The sequence below is a fragment of the Botryllus schlosseri genome, chromosome 9 (genome assembly GCF_051294905.1).
Source record: "Botryllus schlosseri isolate E-star chromosome 9, Bs_hap1, whole genome shotgun sequence".
Taxonomy (NCBI): domain Eukaryota; kingdom Metazoa; phylum Chordata; class Ascidiacea; order Stolidobranchia; family Styelidae; genus Botryllus; species Botryllus schlosseri.
Genome location: NC_137244.1, coordinates 9,465,461 through 9,493,065, shown reverse-complemented (window position 1 = coordinate 9,493,065; position 27,605 = coordinate 9,465,461). Strand labels below are relative to the sequence as shown.

The window sequence follows — 27,605 nt, the reverse complement described above, 5'->3', positions numbered from 1 at the left end:
CAATTAGTAGTGCCATATGAATATCTTCTCCCTCTTCCATGTACTTGCGAGGAATTGGTGTCAGGTATCCAATTTGTCTTTCGATGAACCCGTTTGATTTTGGGAAACGGGGAAGGATTTGATATGGTTGACACCCCACATATGACAAAATTTTTCAAACTTGCTGAGATAGCTGAGACGGTGCCTAATAGTCCGGAACCCGCAGGCTGCATAGGACACCTCTAGACAAACGATTCCTGACGGCCACAAGGGATACTAGGAATATAACGTTCTTTCGTAATTGCAAATACAGTTTAACTCAATTCTATAAGACTACGAGTCAACTCTCATAATAAAATTTTAAATATTCCCACAAGAATGTTGTTATTGAAATACGGTACGAGGTCGGGGTGCGAATTAACCATAACCATTACCATACTTGAGGCCTACGACAGGTTTTGCTCGGAAAATATTCTCTCTCGGTGCCTGAACATCGAAACAATTGCAATAACTTCTATTACTGCTATTCTGACATGTTATTGTGCATATCATTACATGCGACGATGGCATACTGATCGTAGACACGACCGAAAGCCCTGATAGTATGGAGGCAATTCTAATAGAATTCCGGAAAATATCAAGCAAGCCTGTGAAAGCGATCATTCTCACGCACTTCCACACGGGTAACGGAATATTTGGTGTCTGTCAGTATGCTTGAATTTATTTACATTATATAGACCTATTAAAGACCGATATTCCAAGTAATGGAAATGAAGAATTAGGCTATATAGATATATATAAATATTACGAAATGGATTTTATATAGGCCTAAGTAGCACTAGAGAATGTATTCTGAATGCTGGTGTCATGCCTATTGGAGCTGGCCATGGATCTATCGACTGCATATAGACCGGAATTTTTTAATTATTGACCGAATCTGGGTTGGAACCGGATTCGCACCTTTTTCTGTAGTTCTGGTACTTGGGAGTAGTGACCAGGATTTTACTAGATCCTGGATGGACATTAGTAGTAGGATGGGATTCGTTTGGTACGCACCAATCATGCGTGTCGAGTCCGCCCCTGAGGCTATTACGTTCATCGTGAAATTTCGCCACGTCGCCTTAATTGCCACGCCTACATTGCCACATCATCCGAAGATATTCTAATGTTTTGTGACTTTCAATACCGATTTTCCATGCGTATTTAGCAATATGTATTTGTATAACTTGCTTCCGAGAAATATACCGATTTTCCATGTATATTTAGCAATATGTATTGAATAACTTGAAATGTATCATCACTAATTAATTAATATAAAATGCGATTTTGAGCGCTGTGACTTGAAAATATTAATCCCTACGCTTCTGATGAATGATTTTATGTGATAAGGAGCTTGGTAACATTCAGATTCTGCAACGATTATTTGGATATACATTTTAGCAATACCCCGCTAAACTATAGGCGGTTATATTACTCTATTGGTCGGAGATAACTCATCCGTCCATATTTTTAAACTTGATTTATGTGTACAAGTTACGGTTTCTGCGGTCTCCACATTTACGACTTATTTTGATTAGACGCGGGTAAGCGATTCTCAAGTTCGGAGCTATGGAAACAAATCAGTCGCTTGTGCTCGTTCCGAAGTCGAAACAGCTTACTGAGCTTAGTAGCATGTACGCGAATCCCAAGGCGAAAATAATCGAACGAACTATAGCCGCAGGCGCGCGATTCTCAGGGCTGTAATTATACAAACACTTTATCTGCATATACGCGAACCCCGGCGTTATAACGACAGGAACTAATTAACGCGTGCTGAAGCCGTAAATTTAGTCAACTTCAATGAGATAGCCATGATTTAAAGATGGTAATATCTCTTAATGACTTTAACACTCTGAATTTTAAATTATCCACACCTATGAGTTGAAATGTTGTTAAGTAACTAATGTTTTCAACATGACCAAAACGCAAAGTGCACGAATTTCCATGTTGATCAAATACCACAAAGCGAGTCATTTAAACATTGTTGCTAGATAATAACGCTTTCGGCTACAACAAAGTTGCCCTGCAACAAAAAAAAAATAGAAGCCCTAATGATCATGCAGAGGAAAAGTTCAATTATACATCGAATTATTCGAATAGACTATCTACATTGTATAGGTATGAAGTGAAATAGAACGGGTTTGACGCAAAAGTCGCTATTGATCATAGACCAAGCTTGCTTTCAGAGTCGGAACCTAAATGCATATGAAAATTTAAGTAGGTTTTCCCCACACGCATCAAATGTAGGCTTACTCAAGTGTTTATGAGGTGGCGAATAGTTCGAAAGTTGTTGGTATGCAAGGATATCACATAGAATGTGGTGTTTTCTGTAAACTATAATCCAGTGATCTATTTTCAATGACTATACTTTTATTAATCTAAACTAAGTTCTATTAGTAGGCAAACCATAGGAAAGTATCCTCTGATAAAAGCAGAAGTAATTCGTAATCCGTGAAATAAATAGATAGCGCGCAATATGAGCGGTGCTGCGATGACTGACAAATACTTCGAATTATTGTATAGAATAGCGATTTCGAACTACGTGAAAAGTTAGTCGAGATCACGCATTTTCCATTTTTGCTATTGATCATAGACCAAGCTTGCTTTCAGAGCCGGAAACTAAATGCATATGAAAATTTACCTAGGTTTTCCCCACACGTATCAAATGTAGGCCTACTCAAGTGTTTATGAGGTGGTGAATAGTTCGAAGGCTGTTGTCATGCAAGGACGTCACATAGAATTGTGGAGTTTTCTGTAAACTATAATCCAGTGATCTATTTTCAATCACTATAATTTTCATTAATCTAAACTAAGTACTGTTAGTAGGCAAACCCTAGGAAAGCATCCTCTGATAAAAGCAGGAGTAATTTGTTATCCGTGATATAAATAGATGGTGCGCAATATGAGCTGTGCTGCGATGACTGACAAATACTTTGAATTAATCTATAGAAGTAGCGATTTCGAACTACGTAAAAAGTTAGTCCAGCTCACGCATTTTCCAGCTCTGCGATAATTTTGATCACTATGTTTTGATAATGACTTGCTTCCGAGAAAGAAATAACATTCATTATACGTTAGATGATACTTTTCCTTGATATTCTATCATGTATATTTAGGACTAATGCGACATCACTATGTGTACGACAGTTCTGATTGGAACACCCTAATTTTGCGTATCACACCACAAACTGCGCAAGCCTTCAAAGTTGATAAGTAAACAAGTATTTGCACTCCATCAGAATACTAAAGTAGCTTTTCGCGTATATGTACCTAATACTAAAGTGTTTATGATTTCAGATTGCTTCAACTTCATGACATTTTCAGTATTAACAGAAATATAGACCTACACTGTAAATTCTGAAGTGTTACTCAACCCGGAAAATTGAACACGAAACGTGATCCAAAAATTGAACGCCTAGAAGTGTTGCGAAGTGTTTAAATTAAAAGTGTTTACCTAAAAAGTGTTCAGCCTCAAAGTGGCTGGTTGACTAGTCACCGGAACGCAGGGCTCAAAATAAAATCAGATTTTATTGATTCATGAATAGATGACGCTTATAATACCCAACCTTGGTGATTAAATACGTGCAAACATTGAAATTTCCAATAGCTGTTGTGACAGGGTTTCATAAATTCAGATCAGCAGTTGAAACCGTTTCCGGAATAGTCCATGAAATCACGAACATCACAAATGATCAAGAGCAAACTCACTACAAATATCATGCAACTCGTTCAATCATGAAAATGAATGCATAGGGAATTAGGGATAGTGATAACAAAATATCATTTAGTATCTTTAACTTTCATGACAATGGCATGGAATCAAATTCATTGGTTACATCCGTTAACGGAAAACATGATCAACACAAATCATTAAAACATATTTATAATTGATCAAATTATGGCTTGTAAATTTCTAATTTTATTGTAAAAAAACAAACAATGAATATATCAGTTTCACTACCACTACCACGATAAACAAGTAACAAAGTATTTTTTTACTTTTAATGAAATTGGGCCTGCTAACCACGCATCAAAAATATTTTTGGGCTTGCATTACAAGGATTTATATCAGGTTAATGCCAATCACTTTTGTTTAAATAACAAAGAAATCGTTTCTTTGAGTCCATACAAATTTTGCAGATTTACAGAAAAGATTTTGTTGTTATTTGCCAGTCTGCTGCAAAATATGAAATCTGGAAGTCATCAGGGCCCTGGTTCATGAACATATTTGGACACGCCCCGTTATGATAGCAAAAAAATTCACACACCCCTTATCGTCGTATCATGAAATTAAAAAAAGCAACCAGAACGCTAAAAATCCCAACTGATAGTTGGATGGCAGTGACGGTAATAGTTGTTGATGAGAGAATATTCAAATATTAAATTCTGACCATACACAGAGAAATAAGTAGAAGCTGCCATGTGCGAAAAAGATTTTAGTTGACAGCGGGTTCACGCCCCTTCAAATGCTTTCTCCTGTTTGAGAACCACTCCTTCAGGGTATGACAATCCAATGCATAGTAGCTCAAAACGTCAACAATGTTTCTGAATACTTCATTTTCACTGAAGCAGTTTTATATTCTTGGCATCAGCTACAATCCAGGATCGGTCAATCTCTGATTCTTGGCGTGCCATGATGTTTGCTTCTTTTCTACTGGTCGACTTCAAGTTGTGCTCCCTGAAAATGTGATTAAATTCCAAAGTTTTGAATATGTCAATGAAAATTCTAAATTTTATGCAGAAATAAATATAAATATTTCACACATGCAGGTTACACAAGCGCAGGAAAGGCGCTCGGGTACATGTGAAATCCTATCACTGAGAAGGACTAAAATTCGCATGACGACTAATAAAAATATCTTGAATTAGGTCCGCGCTTTTTTCAATTCGGCCATTTTGACATTTACATTGACATTCAGACGCACAGGCCACAGTGAGAATGCAGAACTGTAACTCAGGATGAAATTTATAGCAGAACTTCTATGTACGTCTACGAACGGTCTATGTATATTCGCATGGTCCACAAAACAGAAAGATTACGATACCTGTTTCAATAAGACATGCGCTTGGGTCTTGGATTGTATTTGCTTGTCTCTCAATTTGGCTTGGAGAAGAAGACAGTTGACTTCATCAACCTCGTTTTGCTGAAAATGTAATTGATTGCAAACAAGATCCGAAAATAAATATAGTAGAATCGTTATTCCTATGGGTTTGGATTTCCATTACAATAATTGACCAGACAAAGGACACATTGATTGTCTTTAGTAAAGACTTTGTGACATCTTATCGAAGGTGTTGAATACTTTTCCTTCATTGCAGTAATTGTAATTGTTCTCAATCTTTCAAAATACTTCCTTCCTGATTAAATTTAATTAACGAAATTATTTGGAATTAGCATGGTGTTTGCTTCTTTTCTACTGGTCGACTCCAAGTTGTGCTCCTTGAAAATGTGATTAAATTCCAAAGTTTTGAATATGTCAATGAAAATTCTAAATTTTATGCAGAAATAAATATAAATATTTCACACATGCAGGTTACACAAGCGCAGGAAAGGCGCTCGGGTACATGTGAAATCCTATCACTGAGAAGGACTAAAATTCGCATAACGACTAATAAAAATATCTTGAATTAGGTCCGCGCTTTTTTCAATTCGGCCATTTTGACATTTACATTGACATTCAGACGCACAGGCCACAGTGAGAATGCAGAACTGTAACTCAGGATGAAATTTATAGCACAACGTCTATGAACGGTCTATGTATATTTGTATGGTCCACAAAACAGAAAGATTACGATACCTGTTTCAATAAGACATGCGCTTGGGTCTTGGATTGTATTTGCTTGTCTCTCAATTTGGCTTGGAGAAGAAGACAGTTGACTTCATCAAACTCGTTTTGCTGAAAATGTAATTGATTGCAAACAAGATCCGAAAATAAATATAGTAGAATCGTTATTCCTATGGGTTTGGATTTCCATTACAATAATTGACCAGACAAAGGACACATTGGTTGTCTTTAGTACAAAAAACTTTGAAGGTGTTGAATACTTTTCCTTCATTGCAGTAATTGTAATTGTTCTCAATCTTTCAAAATACTTCCTTCCTGATTAAATTTAATTAACGAAATTATTTGGAATTAGCACGACATGGGAAATGATCTCAATTTGATGTTCCAAGTATAGATCAGTAAGCAGTAGTTTAAATACAAGTTACCCCAGCTCTTTACATTCAACAACACCTCTGTTCAATGTACACAGATCAAGCCTCTCTTCAGCTCATATCGCATATATAGATAGTTATTAAGAAAATTAGGACTGCAAAAACCAGCACATTACATGATCAATGGTGATATATGAAATGAGTAAATAGACTTACATGATCACATGTTTCCATGGGTTCTTGAGGCAAAAGTATTATCGCAAAAGATGACTGCACCGGCACAAAATCCGTTCAGATGACTCCTCACGTCACTATCAACATTGTCTGTTAGCACAGGCACGGTAGAACCAGGGGGTCTCTTCGAAGAGTCGACACCAGTTGGATGAATTTGAAGATCAATCCAAGACTGTTGAAAAGAAAATACTTGTTTCAAAAATTTGCAATACAAGGGAACTATTCAATATTCGAACAGCTTCTTCGAGGTGCAAAACTTCAATATAAAATTGAATAGTATATGCATATTGAAATGAGCCCGAATATTTTCGGCTGAGACTCGTCAGGGGTAATCGTCAGTAACTGGTAGAGAACTCGAAAAAACGTTGTACATCAAAAATCGTATCACAAAATATCACGTCACCGGCATTCAGTATTACGCAGATATCACACTGGATACATTTGTATGTGACAAAAGGGTGTCTTTGATAGAACAAATAATTATTGTAATGGAAAGTTGCATGTGACCGTACCACCAATTTTACTACAGCACGAGTAGCATACTTTCCTGGATTGTTAATCATTTTAGTGGAATTTTACCAGCAAACATTCATAAAAATAACCAAATGCAGCAGAATCAAATTCATTATCTAAGGATATACCAGTTTACTTACGAAATACCGCGATGCTTACCAGGATTTAAAACAACAAATGCATTTCAAGAAGGTGCCAATTGCAATACATACTACCTGCACATTAGGGCATTTTTCATATTCTTTCCATCAGCCGCAACCCAGGCTTGATGAGTCCCTGATTCGTGGCGTGCCATGGCGGATCTTTTTTTTACTGGTCAAATCCAAATGCTGCTCCTAGAAAATACGAAACATTACAAAGGAAAATTGTAAATTTGATGCAGAAGTAAATATAAATATTTCACACAGATAGGTTACAGAAGCGCAGGAGAGGTGCTCAGCCCCCCAGGTTGAGAACCACTGACCTAGCCCATTATAGTTCAGTAAGCAATAGTTAAAGTACAAGTTACACGAGCTCATTACGTTCAACTACATCTCTGTTCAGTGTACACAGTTCAGGGTACACTTTACTGTGCAGTGTACACAGATGAAGCCTTTTTCAGCTCATATCGAATAGCCCGTAAGCTACTCTGCGAGATAGTTCGTGAGAAAAGTAGGACTGCAAAAACCAGCAAATTACATAATCAATGGTGATATATAAAATGAAAAAATAGGCTTACATAATCACATGTATCCATGGGCTCTTGAGACAAAGGTCTGTATCACGTAAGATGACTGTGCCGGCACAAAACCCGTTACGAACGACTCCTCACGTCACTGTCAACATTGTCTGATAGCGCAAGCACGGTAGACCCAGGGGGCTCTTTTTAAAGAGTGGACATCAGTTGAACGAATTTGAGGATCAATCCAAGACTATTGAAAAGAAAATATTTGTTGCAAAAATTCGCAATTCAATTGAACTGCTCAGTAATCACGCAGATATCATACTGGATACAGTTTTTTTTTCTGCAATAAGTTGTGCGTGACAGAAGGGTGTATTTCATAAAATAATTGAGTAATGGAATGGAAAGTTGCACATGACGTTACCACCAATTTTACTCTGGCACAGTTAGTATACTTCCTGGATTGTTAACAATTTTTGTGAAATTTTACCAGCAAACTTTCATAAAAATCTTTTTCACAAAGATAACCGATTGCAACAGAATCAAATTCATTCTCTAAGGATATACCAGTTCACTTACAAAACACCGTGATGCTTACCAGTATTCCATACAGCAAATGCATTTCAAAAAGGTGCCAAGTTCAATACATACTACCTGCAAAATAGAGTTTAGTTCAGTTACCGTATCACAATAAACTCAGAAAAGTCAAATTTGGGGATTGGGCAAAACAAATACTACCCCTTGTAATCCATGGTTTGTTGAAAAGATTGTTTGTTTGGCTGTGCTATTATTGGGGCGATTTTTTGGACCTAAAAAGGTAAGATTTTGACTAAAAAATTCAAATTCACACATATTTTGATGATGAAAAACTTAATTTTGACCCCATGTACTTAAATTAGGTGTTTCTCACATAGTGTTAGAATTGTATTACCAGAACCTATCTTTATTTCTGGCTGGAGCTGTCTGTTCTTCCGAAGTAATTTGATCTGAAAAAATCTTTTAGCATGAAAATTGACAAATTTTTACATGAAAAAGAACTTATTTTATCGAAATCTGGACCCATGAATAATTCTAATATTAGTTACATCTCGTATTATGGTAGAAATAATTAAAAATTTGTTGTAGTACAACGAAAGATACTTTCCTACATTTTCGGGTAGAAAGTGTCTGTCCTAACTAAGTAGCTTGGCAAGAATGAAGAAAGAACGTTCACCAGCTGCAGTTGTTGGCCGGCAACACTGAAGTTGTGCGTACACTGCACTCTCTCTCTCATTATGACAAAGTTGTCTACATTGCAAGTATTCATCATACGGTTTTAATAGAAGAACCAATGCCCACGCAGTCTCGCTTCAGTTAGGATAGTGCAATAGGCTACGTTGAGTATTTGTTTCATTTGACAGTTTATGATTCACAATGAGCAGACGATGGTCCGTCTACAACGGTAGGACTATAAAGTAGGCTACAAAATGTAAATTTTAAAATGATAAGTTCACCGACAGTGCAATCATCTATGATACAAACGAAATGCAAGTTGCCAACAAAATTTTGATTTTGTAAAGAATTTTGGCAATTTTTGACCTAACGGTACAATTTTGACAAAATTCTGACCTATTTTGACATTTCAAAAAAATCGCTTTAGTTAACACCTTACCACTTGGAACAAACAGTACGCCTACAGTGTAAAACGTGTTGCAGTTGAAAAACAATCAAAACCGTTGCATGACTGTCATACCGGCATTCAATTGCTGACATTGCAGTACTTGTCCACAATGGACCACAATATCGCCTACATAGTGATATTTCAGTGTGGATAGAGAGAGCATCCCTTTATCCATATGTAAAAAAAGTTAATTTTATAGCAGCTTCCCATCAGTACTGTAGTACTGGATCTGGTCGCAGCCTGGTATATTATCAGATTCGAAGCTCGATCATCCAGCAATAATATCAGACGAATCATATACTACAAAACATCTAAAGAACATTCATATGAATAAGGGATATGAGTAGCCTGCTAAAACATCTAAAACAAACGACGTTACTGCAATGTCAAAACGAGTTAATTTTATGACTATTCTCACATTACATACATTCAATAACATTTACCGCATCTCCATACCTTACAGTACATGGAATTTATGATCCTTTACGCCATCAGGTAGCAGAAACTGCTTCAATTTATCCAGTTCGCCAAGTTTTTTCGTGTACCTTACTCTCTGCCTGAAGCCTGACGAACCACCAATTCAAATCCAAACTGAAATCGAGCGCGCTCTACCGTGACGAAGGTTGTGACCCCTCTGCGTCACAGGGAAATATGTATATTTCATTGAAATATTACCCGTAAACTTAGTGTTGGGTCAAGTGAGTAATATTATTTTACATATACCGTGATTTAATGTGATCTCCAAACGTAGCGATGGTTTATGAATGCAAAATTGATGATAAATTACCAAGTATAAATTTTCTTGAAAATAGGCCGCAGTGACGAAGTGTTACATGTAAACGGAGAAATACGCAGAAGCGTTGCGACGATAATGGCCCAATGCGTTTATATGCCCAAAAAGTGTGTCTGTACGCAGAAAAAAGTGTTATGAAGTGTTCAATACGACCTTGCGGATTTACAGTGTAGAATACTAACTTTTATTCGTAAATAGCTACTTCAACCTTAATTTAATGGATTTATCTGAGATCATTGCTTTACTTACTCTCTCCAAAATGTGCATTATACAAGTACGTCACCATCGAAACCATCTGGCTATAACTATCTGGCAGTATAATTGCAGCAAATACTCGGGTACTAATTTTAAAGTAACTTAGATATCTAAATGCTCTGCGAGTCGCTGTTATCTCGCATCTGACCATGGAGTTAACACCGGTATTACCTTCGCTCACTGATGAAAAAGATGAAAGTTATTCCAAAAGTTTCGAAGATGTGTTTTATAATTGCTTGAAACCAGACATGGGGTAATCGCGATTAGTAATCGTAATCGATTACGACGATTACAGCATTTTCAAGTAATCGTAATCGCAATCGATTACATTCGAAAAAATTCCGAAGTAATCGCAATCGTAATCGAATACTTCCTATATCTAATCGATTTCTTTGTGAAAGAGCGATTACTTTTTATTTGTGCAAGGACTATGACATAAAACTCAACATTCGCGAACAAGGAAAAGATATTATACCAGGTTAATGATAGCACAAACGTCTGATTAACAAACACCACTGCTCATTATTACGTCAGAAATATTAGCTTCGCTCATGATTGCGTAAGAAGTATCCAGACATTGTATGTAATAGATATTAGCCGTTCATTGTCGTGTGATTGTTAGAACACCTGCCGTGCGATGTACCAGGTTATCGCAACACTCCAGACGCCACTACCTCGCAGCAGGATAATAATCACCATTCTGCCTAGTTCCAAATGGTAACTTATGTATTGATGTTTGTTTAAACTTTAAAGGTTATGCTTATAGTTAAACACAATTTGTCTGTTGGTGTTTGGCGAGCAGCAGGCCTATGCAGTACGTACCAGGGATGGTGTGAAAGTGAGGTTCACGTTCGCGTTCTGTGTGTGTTGAACCTCAGAAATTTAGAGGTTCACGTTCACAAACGAACCTTGGTAGGTTGTGAACTGTAAACTTTTTTCACATATTACAGTTTTCACTTCATTATAACAGCTTTGGTTGAATTTTTTGCACTTCAACTGCTTGCCACTCAATGCATGGCGCTGGCAGCATAAAAAAATCAACACTGATCGAGCATGCACCTTGATAATCTCAAAAATTTTGCTCGAAATAACCAGCATTGCGTTTGTGAATATTTATAGTGACTCTAGGTTGTGAGCTTGACCAGCATTGACACAACATCAAGATCGAGATGCACTACATGTAGCCAGAGAATAATGCTTATTCGACCAATCAAAGGAATTGATATCGTTGTCTAATGAATAAAAATCTAGCAGGTGTACGTGGTCAATCTTGACTTCATATGTTTATTGTATCATAAAAACAATATCCGTGGGATTGGGGTGCTGGCTACTGCTGTATAATTTGTTAATTGGGTAATATCGGTAGCAAGTATACAATCCCGTTTTACACTCTGCTCAATATTAACGTCACAATACTCGGACGCCGAATATATTGTCGGGCTGGTCTGAACCGTTCAGGCGTAAGCTTATATTCCCTTGCAAGTCCTCGTCGAAATTGTTGACAAAGCGACGGAAGATATTGATTTTATGGGATTATTATACCATTTGATTGCCCCAATTGAAACATTTGCCGACGTTTAAAACGTCAATTTATACTTTAGCATAGTGGCATTATGTTGCCCGAGTCATCGCTATAGGTATCGTGTACATTAATAAAGGCTATAACTTCACTAAAATGTAGGGTTGGAATTAAAAATACGACGTCACGTGACGTCATAAGGTTAACGTTCGTGTTCACACAGAACCTTTAAAAAAGGTTCACGTTCACACGAACCTTTCAGACGTTCACACCATCCCTAGTACGTAGGCTACGTACACCGAGCAAAGATTTGAAATTTTGTACTCGCCAAATAAAACATTACAATTTCCACAACGAAGCATTAAAAATCAACAGCTGCTGATGTATATCATAACCGAACCGTTCTTTGCCGTTTCACGTAACGACAACGTGCAGTGTCTGTATTAAGTAGAAGGCAGAATTTTATTGTCACTTTATCTTATTATCATAAGACTCTAGAGCAGAGGTCTCAAACTCAAAAGTGCTCGCGGGCCAATTTTCCAGTTTTTACGACGCCGCGGGCCGCAGCATCAATAAGGGTATTCCATGTCTTTCCAAGTAGGCCTTAGTCGACGGGATGAAATTGTCCTATTGAAAGGGAGCCGAAATATCAGACTGACATTCAACACACATCATAAAAATGTTATTTACTCTTTTGTCAATTTAGGCCTGGCATGAAAAAATCATCACAATTATAACTATTTCAATAGAAGTGATGTTGCACTTGATATATATTAATTATAAGATATAGACGCCATGTGAGCGGAAAAATATATATTGCTATCATAAAAGCTATCACGTTATAATTTTGCAGCAACTATGAATATTGTGAATTCAACAGATTGATAATCGAGATTGATCTGATATCACAGCATTTGGGGTTTAGCAGTGCAGCCCAATCCAGGATTCGGGTATACTTCTGATAAGTGGGTTATTAAGCTCATGGTCAATTACCCTCGAATATTAGAGCGGAAAAATAAAATTATAAATATATTAATGAATGTGTCATAGTTATAGAAATGTCGGAACGCCGAACAACCCATTGTTACATCGTTGGAGCGTACCGCTACGGCACTCAGTACATTTAAGTGGCCTTATTAACATGGTTTAGCTTAACTAATAGATTGCCAATGATTGCCATAACTACTTGCTTTGTAAGCGACCAAGCTGCGACCTTCTGATCTATTACTATTCCCATGACTCAGTGTCCACTCGGGTCATTTTCATTTGGCCATCGACTCAGCCCGAGTCCAAGTAATTCTAATAAAGGTCGCGTCCAAGTCTAACTCACAAATTTCAGTCACGAATCGTCTATAAGCATAGTGCTGTAAACGACTATCGTCTAAGGGTCAGGGTTTATCATCATGAATTGGAAATGTGGCGAAATAGTAGGGATGGTGTGAACGTGAGGTTCACGTTCGCGTTCTGTGTGTGAACCTCCGAAATTTAGAGGTTCACGTTCACAAACGAACCTTGGTAGGTTCTGCACTGTGAACCTTTTTCATATGTTACGGTTTTCACTTCATTATAACATCTTTGGTGGAGATTTGTTGCATTTCAACTGTGGGCCACTCTATATGCATTGCGCTGGCAGCATAAACAATCAGCACTAAACGAGCATGCACCTAGACAATCTCAAAAATTTTACTTGCTTTGTTTAAAAAATATGCTCGAAATATCCAGCTTTCCGTTTGTGAATATTTATTGACTCTCTGCTGTGAGCTTGACCCTCAATGACACAACATCAAGAGCGAAATACACTACATGTAGTCAGCGATCTATCCTTATTCAACCAATCAATGGAATTAATATCGTTGTCTTATATAAAAAAATCTGGCAAATGTACAGGGTCGATCATGACTTCATATGTTTATTCTATCATAAAAACAAAATCCGTGCGATTGGGGTGTTGGCTACTGCTGTATAACTTGCAAATGGAGTAATATCGGTAGCAAGTATAGAAACCCGTTTTACACTCTGCTCAATATCACCGTCGCGATACTCAGACGCCGAATGCATTGTCCGGTAGGCCTGGACCGTTAGGGCTTAAGCTTACATTCCCTTGCAAGCCCTCACCGAAATTGTTGGTAAAGCGACGGAAGATATTGATTTTATTTATTTCATTATCATTTGATTGTCCCTGCTGATACATTTGGCGACGTTTAAAACGTCTATGTATGTACTTCAGCATTGTGACAATATGTGACCCGAGTCGTCGCTAGGCATTGTGTATAATGTACATTAATATAGGCTAGGCTAGCACTTCACTGAAATGTAGGGTTGGAATTAGCAATATGACGTCACGTGACGTCATGAGGTTCACGTTCGCGTTCACACAGAACCTTCCAAATAGGTTCACGTTCACACGAACCTGAACCTTTCAGAGGTTCACACCATCCCTACGAAATAGTGATCGAATCTTCAACTGCATGGGCGCGGATAGAGAAGTTTGATGGATAGTTTCAGGCTTTCGGAGCCATTTAAGAGCGAATTTTCACTTTAAAACTTGAAAAGATATATGTGTCACTTATATATTGTAAAATTAATGAAAATCTAAAATGTCGTCGCGGGCCGCACAAAAGGATCTGGCGGGCCGCATGCGGCCCGCGTGTTTGAGACCTATGCTCTGTAGCCTACTTTAAACGGGCGCCAATCGTTATTTTGCAATTCTTTACCTGCTCCAAGCCATCCGTTTATATGCCATGATAGTGTCGGTTGTAGCTAGAATAAGGACCAAAACAGCAATTCGTCCCGCACTCAGAACGTTGGTCTTGGGTCCCAATAAGGTGATCAATTTTCAAGTTGAAGACTGAATTATCGTCAATAATATTATAGTAATTACATTATATATTACTATTCATTTTTAAGCCTCTCTCAGCCCCCGATAGTCAGATTTACCTGTGGAGCTGAAGGCACGTAATTCATAATTATAACATCTGGTATGTTATTGTAATTAGTTTATTGTATGTTGTTAATTCGTGACCTCCGGTCTGTTATATATAACATCAAAAGATATTGAAGTCACGCAAACGTATATGACGAAAAGAAAAACTTTCGTGAGACGCACGGACAAATAATTGCCCTGTCTTTATTCCTCTGTGGGTGGCCCGGGTGGCATTTGTATTGCTGGCTCAAATTCTAAGGATAGGATTATTAGTCACACACACCCAACGCGGCTATTGACAATGGACACATGCTCAAAGTTTTGGCCAAGGTCTTTCTTTAGTAATACACTTCTTGGAGTCGTATGTTGGCCGAAACTGCATTTGTCTTTTGGTATGTCGTGGCTTGGTAATGACCAGCACCGAAATGCTTATTCCTGTAAATTATGCATACTTTTTCCACGGGGGTGAGAGGTATGCATTTCAAAATCAAGCTATCAAGAGACATTTAAATCACGAAGCCCGAAAAAAATGTTCATGTTAATCAAATCTCACGAAAATACTCTATAATTTATTTTGGTTTTACCAAATACTTTTGAGTCCCCTTCGAGCGCTCTCACCACCCTATTGGGGAGTTTAGGGTGCGGCAGTTACGGACCTGGCAAGAATGCAAATCGTTGGATGCGATAAATCGTCCCTTATCAAGTTGGGCAATGGGTAAATTATGACGTAACAAGCAAATAGCGCATCATTTATTGAGAAAGTTTGTTATCTCATTAGGCCTTTTCGACGCAGGACGCAATCCTTATATTGTCTTCAATATATCTTGTAAGATTAGTTCTAAGAAGCAAAATAAATGTAATCGTGAGTAATCGTGATTACTTTTCCAATGTAATCGTAATCGTAATCGACTACTTCCTGATTTTGCTGTAATCGTAATCGTAATCGTAATCGCGTGATTCAGAAGTAATCATAATCGCAATCGATTACATTCATGAAGTAATCACCCCATGTCTGCTTGAAACACAGCCGCTTGGTTAACATCACAAAACCGCAATTGAACTCAAGATTGCCATACACGGAATCGCTGTTAACGATGTCTGACTGCGGCGTTTCGACGAGTAACGAATTCTCGTATTTGGTATTGATTGTGACACATAGTCAAAACAGCGACAGTTTTCACGACCCGATACATACATTGAACCAACTGATGTAAGGTGAAACACTACGTTCGCAGCAAAAAAGTTTGCAGGGTATGACCACCACCAACATATAGAGTAGTGAGTGAGTAATTATCCTACATACCCCGATTTTACTATATTCCGAGATCCGGATCACGATTCAAGTCTACCTGAGAATCCGAACCACCCTGTGAAGTTGATATATCAAGTTGTGAACCGTGAAAGGGTTGTAATCTCGGTGAAATAGTGTGCGACACATTTTTCCACAAGTCGAATGCATGTCGGTTCATACTAAGACCATGTCACGGTCAAATATGTGTGTTTTTCTGTCTCCAAGTCAGCTACCCCCACATTGAATGTACAGAGTCGGTGCATGTATGAGACTTCAGAACATGAATTTGTAATCCATGATGCTTGTAGTGGCGACCATGATGTTATCCATGATGTATGTAATGTCACACACCTCGTTTACGCGAATACTTGGTATCTATGAACAATCGTGAAGTATACTGGATGTGTAATGTCTTGTTATTTTCATGGAAACATGGGGGTGTAACATGTTTGAATATTGTTCATTGGTTTGTCGATTCAGAGTTGATATCCGGATCCGGGTCCTAGTTTAAGTTTTAGAAAATATGATACCGACATCCCGACATCTTTCGAAAACAAAACCGTGGTCAATGCTTAAGAGACCATTTTTACTATTTTTCATTGCCATAAGTCATTCTGGACCGCGAAAACGCATTGTACGATATAGATGAAACTTATGCAAATCCTAGGATACTCATTTTCAAAGTAGCTTAGATCTCGAAATAAGCTCTGACTCGCTATTCTCCTCAAAGCATGGAATTATCACGAGTATCACCTTCGGTCACTGAAGAAAAGTATGAAATTATATCCGAAGCATATTCCTTGACCAGGAATTTTATCATGTACGAACTCGACGGCTCATGCGTTAAGGTAAATACGAAAGCAGAGAGAACCTTACGTCGAGTTGGGGATGAAATGTTCGAGCGACATCGAACTGTCCTAAACGCAGTCTCCAAACGTCTCCGCTATGGTGATGTCGAAGTCAATGAAAAATATAAAGAATATTTACCCGATGAGCGAATGTTCCTGATGATAGCTGATGAAATTTACAAAGATACCAAAGAAAATTGGGGTAGGATTGTCTCCCTTTTTGTGGTCGGTAGCATTCTTGCTCGCAAGAACGAGGATGAACATCACGGGGACCATATAGAAGCTATTATACAGACAGTCGGAAATTACATTGCTAGCAGAAGACTAAAGTGGATTATGAAAAATGGAGGATGGGTAGGTGATTTACATGCTTTGCTTAGGAATTATAAATTATCTTTTAGCATGGATATATAGTGTATCTGCTCTCCAGAGCCCATATCATCTCTCGATGATGAAACTCAGCTTTACCCTCCAATTCGGTTCCCGACACGATAACTTTCCTCCGTACGATCATTAGGGCTTCTATTTTTGTTGCAGGATGGCTTTGTAGGATTCTTTGATAATACCGCTCTCGACTACAATAAAGTTTGGAAGGGACTCGTGTTTGTCGGAATCGGACTGACATCGCCGCAGTCAGACATCGTTAACAGCGATTCCGTGTATGGCAATCTTGAGTTCAATTGCGGTTTTGTGATGTTAACCAAGCGGCTGTGTTTCAAGCAATTATAAAACACATCTTCGAAACTTTTGGAATAACTTTCATCTTTTTCATCAGTGAGCGAAGGTAATACCGGTGTTAACTCCATGGTCAGATGCGAGATAACAGCGACTCGCAGAGCTCATTTAGATATCTAAGTTACTTTAAAATTAGTACCCGAGTATTTGCTGCAATTATACTGCCAGATAGTTATAGCCAGATGGTTTCGATGGTGACGTACTTGTATAATGCACATTTTGGAGAGAGTAAGTAAAGCAATGATCTCAGATAAATCCATTAAATTAAGGTTGAAGTAGCTATTTACGAATAAAAGTTAGTATTCTAGGTCTATATTTCTGTTAATACTGAAAATGTCATGAAGTTGAAGCAATCTGAAATCATAAACACTTTAGTATTAGGTACATATACGCGAAAAGCTACTTTAGTATTCTGATGGAGTGCAAATACTTGTTTACTTATCAACTTTGAAGGCTTGCGCAGTTTGTGGTGTGATACGCAAAATTAGGGTGTTCCAATCAGAACTGTCGTACACATAGTGATGTCGCATTAGTCCTAAATATACATGATAGAATATCAAGGAAAAGTATCATCTAACGTATAATGAATGTTATTTCTTTCTCGGAAGCAAGTCATTATCAAAACATAGTGATCAAAATTATCGCAGAGCTGGAAAATGCGTGAGCTGGACTAACTTTTTACGTAGTTCGAAATCGCTACTTCTATAGATTAATTCAAAGTATTTGTCAGTCATCGCAGCACAGCTCATATTGCGCACCATCTATTTATATCACGGATAACAAATTACTCCTGCTTTTATCAGAGGATGCTTTCCTAGGGTTTGCCTACTAACAGTACTTAGTTTAGATTAATGAAAATTATAGTGATTGAAAATAGATCACTGGATTATAGTTTACAGAAAACTCCACAATTCTATGTGACGTCCTTGCATGACAACAGCCTTCGAACTATTCACCACCTCATAAACACTTGAGTAGGCCTACATTTGATACGTGTGGGGAAAACCTAGGTAAATTTTCATATGCATTTAGTTTCCGGCTCTGAAAGCAAGCTTGGTCTATGATCAATAGCAAAAATGGAAAATGCGTGATCTCGACTAACTTTTCACGTAGTTCGAAATCGCTATTCTATACAATAATTCGAAGTATTTGTCAGTCATCGCAGCACCGCTCATATTGCGCGCTATCTATTTATTTCACGGATTACGAATTACTTCTGCTTTTATCAGAGGATACTTTCCTATGGTTTGCCTACTAATAGAACTTAGTTTAGATTAATAAAAGTATAGTCATTGAAAATAGATCACTGGATTATAGTTTACAGAAAAACCACATTCTATGTGATATCCTTGCATACCAACAACTTTCGAACTATTCGCCACCTCATAAACACTTGAGTAGGCCTACATTTGATGCGTGTGGGGAAAACCTACTTAAATTTTCATATGCATTTAGGTTCCGACTCTGAAAGCAAGCTTGGTCTATGATCAATAGCAACTTTTGCGTCAAACCCGTTCTATTTCACTTCATACCTATACAATGAAGTTAGTCTATTCGAATAATTCGATGTATAATTGAACTTTTCCTCTGCATGATCATTAGAGCTTCTATTTTTTTTTTGTTGCAGGGCAACTTTGTTGTAGCCGAAAGCGTTATTATCTAGCAACAATGTTTAAATGACTCGCTTTGTGGTATTTGATCAACATGGAAATTCGTGCACTTTGCGTTTTGGTCATGTTGAAAACATTAGTTACTTAACAACATTTCAACTCATAGGTGTGGATAATTTAAAATTCAGAGTGTTAAAGTCATTAAGAGATATTACCATCTTTAAATCATGGCTATCTCATTGAAGTTGACTAAATTTACGGCTTCAGCACGCGTTAATTAGTTCCTGTCGTTATAACGCCGGGGGTCGCGTATATGCAGATAAAGTGTTTGTATAATTACAGCCCTGAGAATCGCGCGCCTGCGGCTATAGTTCGTTCGATTATTTTCGCCTTGGGATTCGCGTACATGCTACTAAGCTCAGTAAGCTGTTTCGACTTCGGAACGAGCACAAGCGACTGATTTGTTTCCATAGCTCCGAACTTGAGAATCGCTTACCCGCGTCTAATCAAAATAAGTCGTAAATGTGGAGACCGCAGAAACCTTAACTTGTACACATAAATCAAGTTTAAAAATATGGACGGATGAGTTATCTCCGACCAATAGAGTAATATAACCGCCTATAGTTTAGCGGGGTATTGCTAAAATGTATATCCAAATAATCGTTGCAGAATCTGAATGTTACCAAGCTCCTTATCACATAAAATCATTCATCAGAAGCGTAGGGATTAATATTTTCAAGTCACAGCGCTCAAAATCGCATTTTATATTAATTAATTAGTGATGATACATTTCAAGTTATTCAATACATATTGCTAAATATACATGGAAAATCGGTATATTTCTCGGAAGCAAGTTATACAAATACATATTGCTAAATACGCATGGAAAATCGGTATTGAAAGTCACAAAACATTAGAATATCTTCGGATGATGTGGCAATGTAGGCGTGGCAATTAAGGCGACGTGGCGAAATTTCACGATGAACGTAATAGCCTCAGGGGCGGACTCGACACGTATGATTGGTGCGTACCAAACGAATCCCATCCTACTACTGATATTGAGAAGATTTTTTATTTGAGGCAGCCGGATTCATAATTTGTTTGTGATATGGCAGGATTCGGATCGGAGCCGGACTCCATTTTGAAGAAACAGGATTGGAGTCGGGCGATGGAATTTGACAACCTTCCCCGCACTTATGCCAAAATGTTCAGAACCAAATTGAGGAGAAAATCTTCAAGCGCTCACATATGCGACTACAAAACAACGTTTCCATGCACCACGCCTAGCTACTGAAATGATTTATTGAAATCGTACCGCAGCACGATATTCAAATAATTTTACGTGGCGAAAAGAGACTACAAGATGTTTAGGGCTGGTCTGAATTTGTTTCGTTGTCACGCGTATGGCAACACGTAAATTGCCTAGTTTTGTAAAAAATTTAATCGAATTCATTCATTGGAAGTGAAATCATAAGCCCCATCCACCCCCAATCCCACCTCCCAACCTCGGTTGCCCGTTGTCGCGTGTACCGAAAAGGATAGAGAAATCCTTTGGGACTGCCCCACTCTCACAGGCATTGGCAAGTACAGATGCAGTCGTACACGACTACATGTATCAATCACCACAAAAAATATTCATCAAAGTTCAATGTGAGCTCCATGTTGAAAATACAGTTTGACATAATTAACTCTGCATTATTTTGATATCTGTGAGTATACTGTACACATCAATTCATTTATAGAATATCTAGTCGTTTGTTTGATGGGAGCAAAGAGACTAACATGCCTCGCGGATAAAATGAGTTTGGCAACCCGGCAATAAACGATCCACCTATGATATCGTTGCAGATCATATCACTGGTGCCAACGCAATCATCGAAGCTGAGAAAGCGACATCGAATGAGACCATTGAAATATACGCGCACGAAACCACCGAGGACCTCATGTTTGGATTTTGTGAGTGCAGCTATGCATGCATATTTCTTAGGCATAGATGTCATAATGCATATTAAAGTCCGGGCGGGATTCAGAATCAGTCACATGACTACCCCAGTGATTGTTGAATCCATTTAATTAGCGCCTAAAACCTTTATTATAAGAGACCTAATAATTTGAATGTACCCGTCTTCTCGAAACACGGTCTGCGATAGCAAATTGTGATATTGTAGTAAGCGCAATAGTGATTGAAATCTAAAAAAAAGGTTTTAGAAACGCTAAATGTTTCGAATTATTTTGGTTAGCCAACTTCTGTATTCGGATATTTTCTCTTCAGTTATTACATCGCTATATGAAATTAAGATATCGAATTGAGTACCTAGTTTCAATTCTATTGTCGATAACATGGCTTCTAAGACGACTTTGCGTACGACCCACTTTATTCTCTTGACCTTTTGACCTCCCCTAAGGATAAATATAATAAACTGTGTGACATGAAAAATACACCAAGAGCTTGTAAAAGTGACAATAATGCTTACTCTGGGAATGCCGATTCCACTTCCGTAAATTCAAGATTATAAAGTTTACAGCAGTACAGTTTTCATTCCTTTTCGATGTAAAGTTGCAACTTTTATGAATAACCGGCATCGTTTGTCTAAACATACTCACGACATTCAAACTAGCGTTGGAACCCCGGGAATTGAAGCAATCCCGATCCCGGGATTAATCCCAATGAAATCCCGGGATTTGTAAACAGCATCTACCAAGGCTTACGTAGCGCCATATTTCCTACTTTGGTAAACAAGCAGTGTCACAAACTCGGCTGATTGTCTAAAACAATTCAAAATTATTTGAGATTAAAACCAACTATGGAATAACAATGAACAACACAATGTCTTCTGTCGCAGTGTAACTGAGTATCGGGGCGTTGCAAAGACGGTGATGTGGAGTTGAAATACAGGTCGGGGTAATAGCGAATTTCGAAGAAGTCAGTGCGAAGAGAAACTCAGATGTGTGGCAAAACTTTTTTTTTTGGAAATCTACAGAAAAAGCCAAATGCATCTTGTGTCGAGACGTTTTGAAAGCTTCAGGGTCTAGCACAAAGGGCCTGAAAACGTATTTAATACAACCGTAAAATTTCATTCGATTTTTGCGGAAAATTGTGACGTGATGAGTGAATTCGGACGGCAAATTTGGAATCAGCATCGTCATAGTAGATAAACTCAATTATTCGTTCAAAAAAAGCATTCAACAAATCAAAAATGTCGCCTAGGGATATCTAAGGCCAACATGTAAGTGCGTCGCATATCACAAATTAGGGAGGAAGTAAGGTCGCCGAAAACAAACTTCAATCATTCAATAATAAAATCTAAAGCAAGTAGGTTTCTGGTTCAAATTAGGCTGATTTAAATCATCAGGATTTAATTCAAATTTACAGCTTTGATTTCTGACTTAAATTCAACCGCACTGTTTTAATTGATTTTTGCTGCTGTTTTATTTTCTGGAAACATGAGTAAATGTGATTTATTATTGAGAAAATGGACAACCATGTGATTGTGCATTACCGTTTTTGTGATTTTTATTCAATTAGGTATACATAAAATATCAATAATTTCATAAATGCAATTCTTTCGGTTTGGTTCGTCTCCATCATCGGATCATCTCATCTCATCTCAGTCGTTGTCGAAGGCGAAGACTGAAGTCGTAGTAGATTTAGCTGCTAATTGGCGTTCATATGCGTGTATTGTCCATATTAAGTCTTTATATTCATAATTTTATCGTTTATGATGGTTGGTGGATAATTTGGGTGGGTATTGGTGGGGGAGTGATATGGGTTGAGGAAGGGTTAGGATTATGGGATGAGATGGGACATCGTTTATGGCATCCAGAGACCACCCTATATCTCACCAACCACATTCATTGTCTATTCAATGAAGATGATAGTGTTATGGATGATTCCAATTTGACTCGCCATGAGGGCTTGGTGACGTCGAACTTGAAAGATTCTAATCTGAATCGAGTATTCAGATTTGACTCGGGTCTAGTACCGCTCATCAACACTAGAGCTGAGCAACATTAAGTACCTGAGTGAGTTTCGATACTGTGTGCCGAGAAAGCATAGCGGTATAATCCACAGCGGCAAAATCAATGGATTGCGGGTTCGAGTCCGACCGAGGTCGATTCCAGAATTCCAGGGCTGTAATGACTCCACTCGCGACGTTTTCGTCGCTCGACTTGACTCTAGTCATTTTCTTAAAAATGAGAAATGACTCGATTCGACTTGAGTCAATTTGGGCTTTGACTCGACTTGTATTCGAGTCCTTGGGCATGACTCGGACCAACTCATATGACTCGAGACTGGGTCTATCAAAACCGGCACTTGCATGTAATTTTGAAAAATAAAAAAGTTATCACACTATTATTATTTCGTCCATCAGTAACGGTACTTTAAAATGCTACCAGAAACTGTTCAAAGTGAGGAAAATTAGTATATTATGAATGCGAAGCATTCGATATCACCGAGCAGCGTTATAAAGAGTGGGTTTCGCAAGACATTAACTCGGAACTGAACCTGAACAGTCAACGCAATGACTTGGACTCGGACTCGAGTCGAAACACTATGACTCAGACTCAACAATCTACTCCGTGACTGGACTCGGACTTTACTCGGTGGTGAATTGAAAATGACTCAACTTAATTCGAGTCAAAACTATAAAACGGAGATTGACTTGTGACTCAGACTCGTGTGACTTGGTTACAGCCCTGCAGAATTCCTACCTAAGAGTTGGAGGTTTATCTAGGCTGCTCCCCACCATTTCATCCGCGTAGGCGGTGTCTTATAAAAGCCTAGAAGTGGGCCGTGCTACAAGTCGGCAGCTACGGATTAAAACTGAAAAATATCGGCTTAGTGTAAATGACCATAGTAGTCGACAAACACCATGAATAGCACAAACAAACAAACAGTGATTCTATTCTGAATCGAGTATCCAGTGTCGAGTCGAGTATTAGAGTATCACAAATTATGACATCACAACAGTACAAATTACGTGAATCGTTCAAATATTTACACTTTGTGAACTGCAAGACATATAATGCCAGTCCTACACCACATAAAATAGATACCTTGGTATTTTTTTCATTATTATTAGTTATTGTTCTTTCATTATTGCACTTTTTACCAATGCTGTGGAGGGTAGATTACGACTTCACAATGATGTCGTTTTAACAACCTTGCGTAGCTTTTTGTTCTACATGTTTGGTATACTGAAGTACGGATAATCTAGGTTTACAGCCTCCACAGTTGAAAGTAGCATCGAAACTATAATTCTCGTTAATAAATTAACTCTTGACTACAAGAACATATAGTTTCAGTACTCCAAAAATCATCTCTCGTCTCGAGTCATCATATTCAATATTCCATTACCATGAGATATGATAACCGGAATCATTGTGCCAAGCCCTACGAAATGTCTCCTCGATATTGGAACGGCTCAATGGTGATTCTAGCGAACCATTATTGTCAGAGTGGTTGAAAATTTACAACTTTAGATAGTGATTCCGAGATGTGCATTATTGAGTTCATGCGATATGCTGCAGCACATTGATTAGCATAGTCGCCATCATCCCAAGTCGTATCACTGTCGCTGTTATCAGTAAAACCATAAAAAATGAAATCCCGATTTGAATCATTGCTTCGAAATAAAGCGATTGGAATCAGAGGCAAAATAATTTTTCACCAGAGCCCTAACAGTGAGGCTGCTTCGATAATTGATATGTTCTTTGTCACCAATGAAGTTCGTTATGAGGTACCTTTGGGTGGCCCATAGGGGTATAGCGACCACCAGTTTGGGAAGCCCAGGTCTACAGTCTACTAGACATGTGAAAACATATCATCAAAAGTCGGTAGATCAATATCGAGCATTGTTACATCAGGCAGTAGGACTACGCCGAGGTCGATGTTCGATTGAGAGAATTTTTTGTGTTTTACAAAATAGGCTACATCGCATGTCATATGAGAATGCAAATAGGGAAGGGATTGTTTAGCTTAATAGTATATCTGTACCTGAGATGGTTACTATTTAGCGGATACTTACGAGATTGGACTGTCAAGAGGAGTGAGAATGCTGGGATCCCTTATTCCCAAGATCGACAATTTTCGTACTGGTGCCGGGATTGGCCCAGAACTTTTGATCAACACCGACTCCGAATTAATCATACCAAAGCCTACTATAACGTATGTGCGGCACAAAAGCTTCTGCGTGGCCGGTAAGTCATTATGAGGAATTAGTGTCACCGGATTATGTAAAATATGCTATTTTGCTAAATATGCTCTCATGACAGCTTTTGCCATGCATTTCTCAAGGGGTTGCGTTACAGGCGAAGGTATAGCTGTATTTCTACAAATACTGCGTCGATGTCGGACACGACACGACACTTCTGCATAATAAAATAATCGATCATGATCGCAATAAATCCATAAGCTAATGCGTGAAACTGCGATTTCATTACTTAAATGGAAGTGATACGAAGATAGATTATAATTAATAATAATTGTGTATTCCTGTCACGGAAATATTAGAAATGGACATACTCGCATACCCTGCTTTTAAAATAGTTGTGATATTTTAGGAGTCGAGTTCGAGCTGATACATACTCCCGGGGAAACCAACGACCAAACTACAGTCTGGCTTCCCAAATTGCAAACTGCGCTTCCAGGAGACAATTTTTACAAAACCTTCCCGAACTTGTATACCATCCGTGGTAGCCCAGCCCGCAGTGCAAAGCAGTGGTACCGAAGCCTGGACCGCGTAAGAGAATTGAAAGCGGAGTACTTAGTCGGTTCGCACACACGACCCGTCATTGGCAAGGAAGTGGTTGCCGGTACCCTTCTTATCTATCGGGACGCAATCAAGTACGTACACGACCAGACGCTACGCCTTCTTAACAAAGGATACACCGCCACAGAAATAATCCAAGTTTTGCGTCTCCCCGACAAGGTCCGCGACCATCCTCATCTTCAAGAGCACTACGGAACGGTAGCCTGGTCGATTCGTGGAATCTTCACCAATTACCTCGGGTGGTTTAGCGGCGATCCAAAAGATCTCCATCCGATGACGGATAAGGAACGCGCGTCGCGCCTCGTACGCTTGGTGAGACGCTCCAGGTTCAGTAACACCAGTGCGGCGTTGACAATATTACGAGAAGCTCAATCTTCCCACAAAAGGTCAATGAAAAAATACAAGAAGATGGGACGGCATATCATCGCTGATGATAAATGGGCTCTCGAACTAGCGGAATATTTAAGAGATATTAATGCGGTAAAGGGATCGCACGCTAACACCGCTAAACAAATAAGGATCAGTTCACTACGCGCACTGGGATCGGAAGAAATAAGCCCCAACGGGCGAAGTTATTATTTAACCTACGCCGCTGAGTTGGAGACTGGCTTGTCGCTACGGCGCGTCAAGTCAGTCAGAGCATTTGTAATCAATTCGTCGTCGGTGCGTACAGTTTTGGGTATGCTAAGCTCGAAGGTGAATGGTCTCGAATGCCAATGCAAGAATTATTCTATCGGACTTGATTACTCGGATATTAAAGAATCATATCTGGTTACATTGCGCAACAGCGTATGCGATGTGTTCTCGCCAATACCTCATGATACCGCACTGGATGCTCATTTGAAGACGACCATGTCAACATACAAATCAATGATGGCCGAAGAAAAGGATTTGGATATGGAGGTGTCTTTAGGAAATGTGGAGATTCTACAAGGATCCGTAAGGATTTACAAGAATTTTCTCGACTGTTTCGACTCAGTCAACTCTACCTGAGATAGCGATTTAGAGAGGAATAGACTTTTACAACTATGGCGTGACTAGTCATACGTTCCAGTAAGCACAAATATAAAAATCTGTTCGAGGTTTGACTTGTCCTCATTCAGAAAAGTTAGTTAGTTTGTATGCCGTACAGCTTCCTGTCGGACACGCGGCGTAAATGTACTCTTCATCCGCGCTGTGATAGGTTATGGACAATCCGCTGCCATACATCTCATTGCTATGGTATTTTTAGAATGCCTCAGGTGCCCGGCTGTATTTCAGGTGATGATATATTTTGCATTCGAAATTACTTCTGATACAAATCATAACAACATCTTGCTGAGGCACGCATACATTCTCGCCTACATAATGCACAGAAAGTTTATGATAAAACGCAGCGTAGCAAGTTTCCGTGCCCCAGTATGACCTGTCTTTGTCCGATTCTGGGTGTAGGACGCACTATTCGTAGTTTTGTCTGTTTATATTAGACCAGGGGTCGGAAACCTTTTTCGTCAAAACAACCACATTAATCGTATTATTTTCAATTGTAATTCTGAAAGAGCCATACAATGATCCCAATTGACTGTTACGTCACAAGGGAAGATTATTGACGTCATCGGACAAGAAATCGAAGTTT

The 27,605-nt window shown here is 38.6% G+C and overlaps 1 protein-coding gene and 1 long non-coding RNA gene across 4 annotated transcripts; one reads left to right on the top strand and one right to left on the bottom strand.

The window, feature by feature from the left end:
• The first annotated feature begins 417 nt into the window (after positions 1-417).
• Positions 418-27,605, top strand: LOC145446036 (linear primary-alkylsulfatase-like). Its single transcript, XM_080324221.1, has 4 exons — positions 418-662; positions 21,066-21,173; positions 25,236-25,418; positions 25,782-27,605. The coding sequence occupies exons 1-4, from the start codon at positions 584-586 to the stop codon at positions 26,981-26,983; spliced, it is 1,572 nt and encodes a 523-aa protein (XP_080180347.1). The 5' UTR covers positions 418-583; the 3' UTR covers positions 26,984-27,605.
• On the bottom strand, positions 3,528-10,244 carry LOC145446048 (uncharacterized). Of its 3 annotated transcripts, none has more exons than XR_013917185.1 (7): positions 9,700-10,244; positions 8,182-8,237; positions 7,138-7,833; positions 6,392-6,581; positions 5,817-5,915; positions 5,064-5,162; positions 3,528-4,696 (listed from the first exon to the last, which is right to left on the bottom strand). It is a non-coding gene; the product is annotated as an uncharacterized LOC145446048 (long non-coding RNA). The 3 variants fall into 3 exon arrangements; XR_013917184.1 differs by lacking the exon at positions 9,700-10,244 and having other exon boundaries at positions 7,138-7,257; positions 7,641-7,833; positions 8,182-9,437; XR_013917183.1 differs by lacking the exon at positions 9,700-10,244 and having other exon boundaries at positions 8,182-9,438.

Excerpts from the sequence above, each read along its gene's own strand:
- LOC145446036 (XM_080324221.1), top strand. The coding sequence starts at position 584 with ATGGAGGCAATTCTAATAGAATTCCGGAAAATATCAAGCAAGCCTGTG. Across the intron at positions 663-21,065 it reads TCTCACGCACTTCCACACGG|ATCATATCACTGGTGCCAAC; the intron begins GTAACGGAATAT and ends ATATCGTTGCAG. Across the intron at positions 25,419-25,781 it reads CAAAAGCTTCTGCGTGGCCG|GAGTCGAGTTCGAGCTGATA; the intron begins GTAAGTCATTAT and ends GTGATATTTTAG.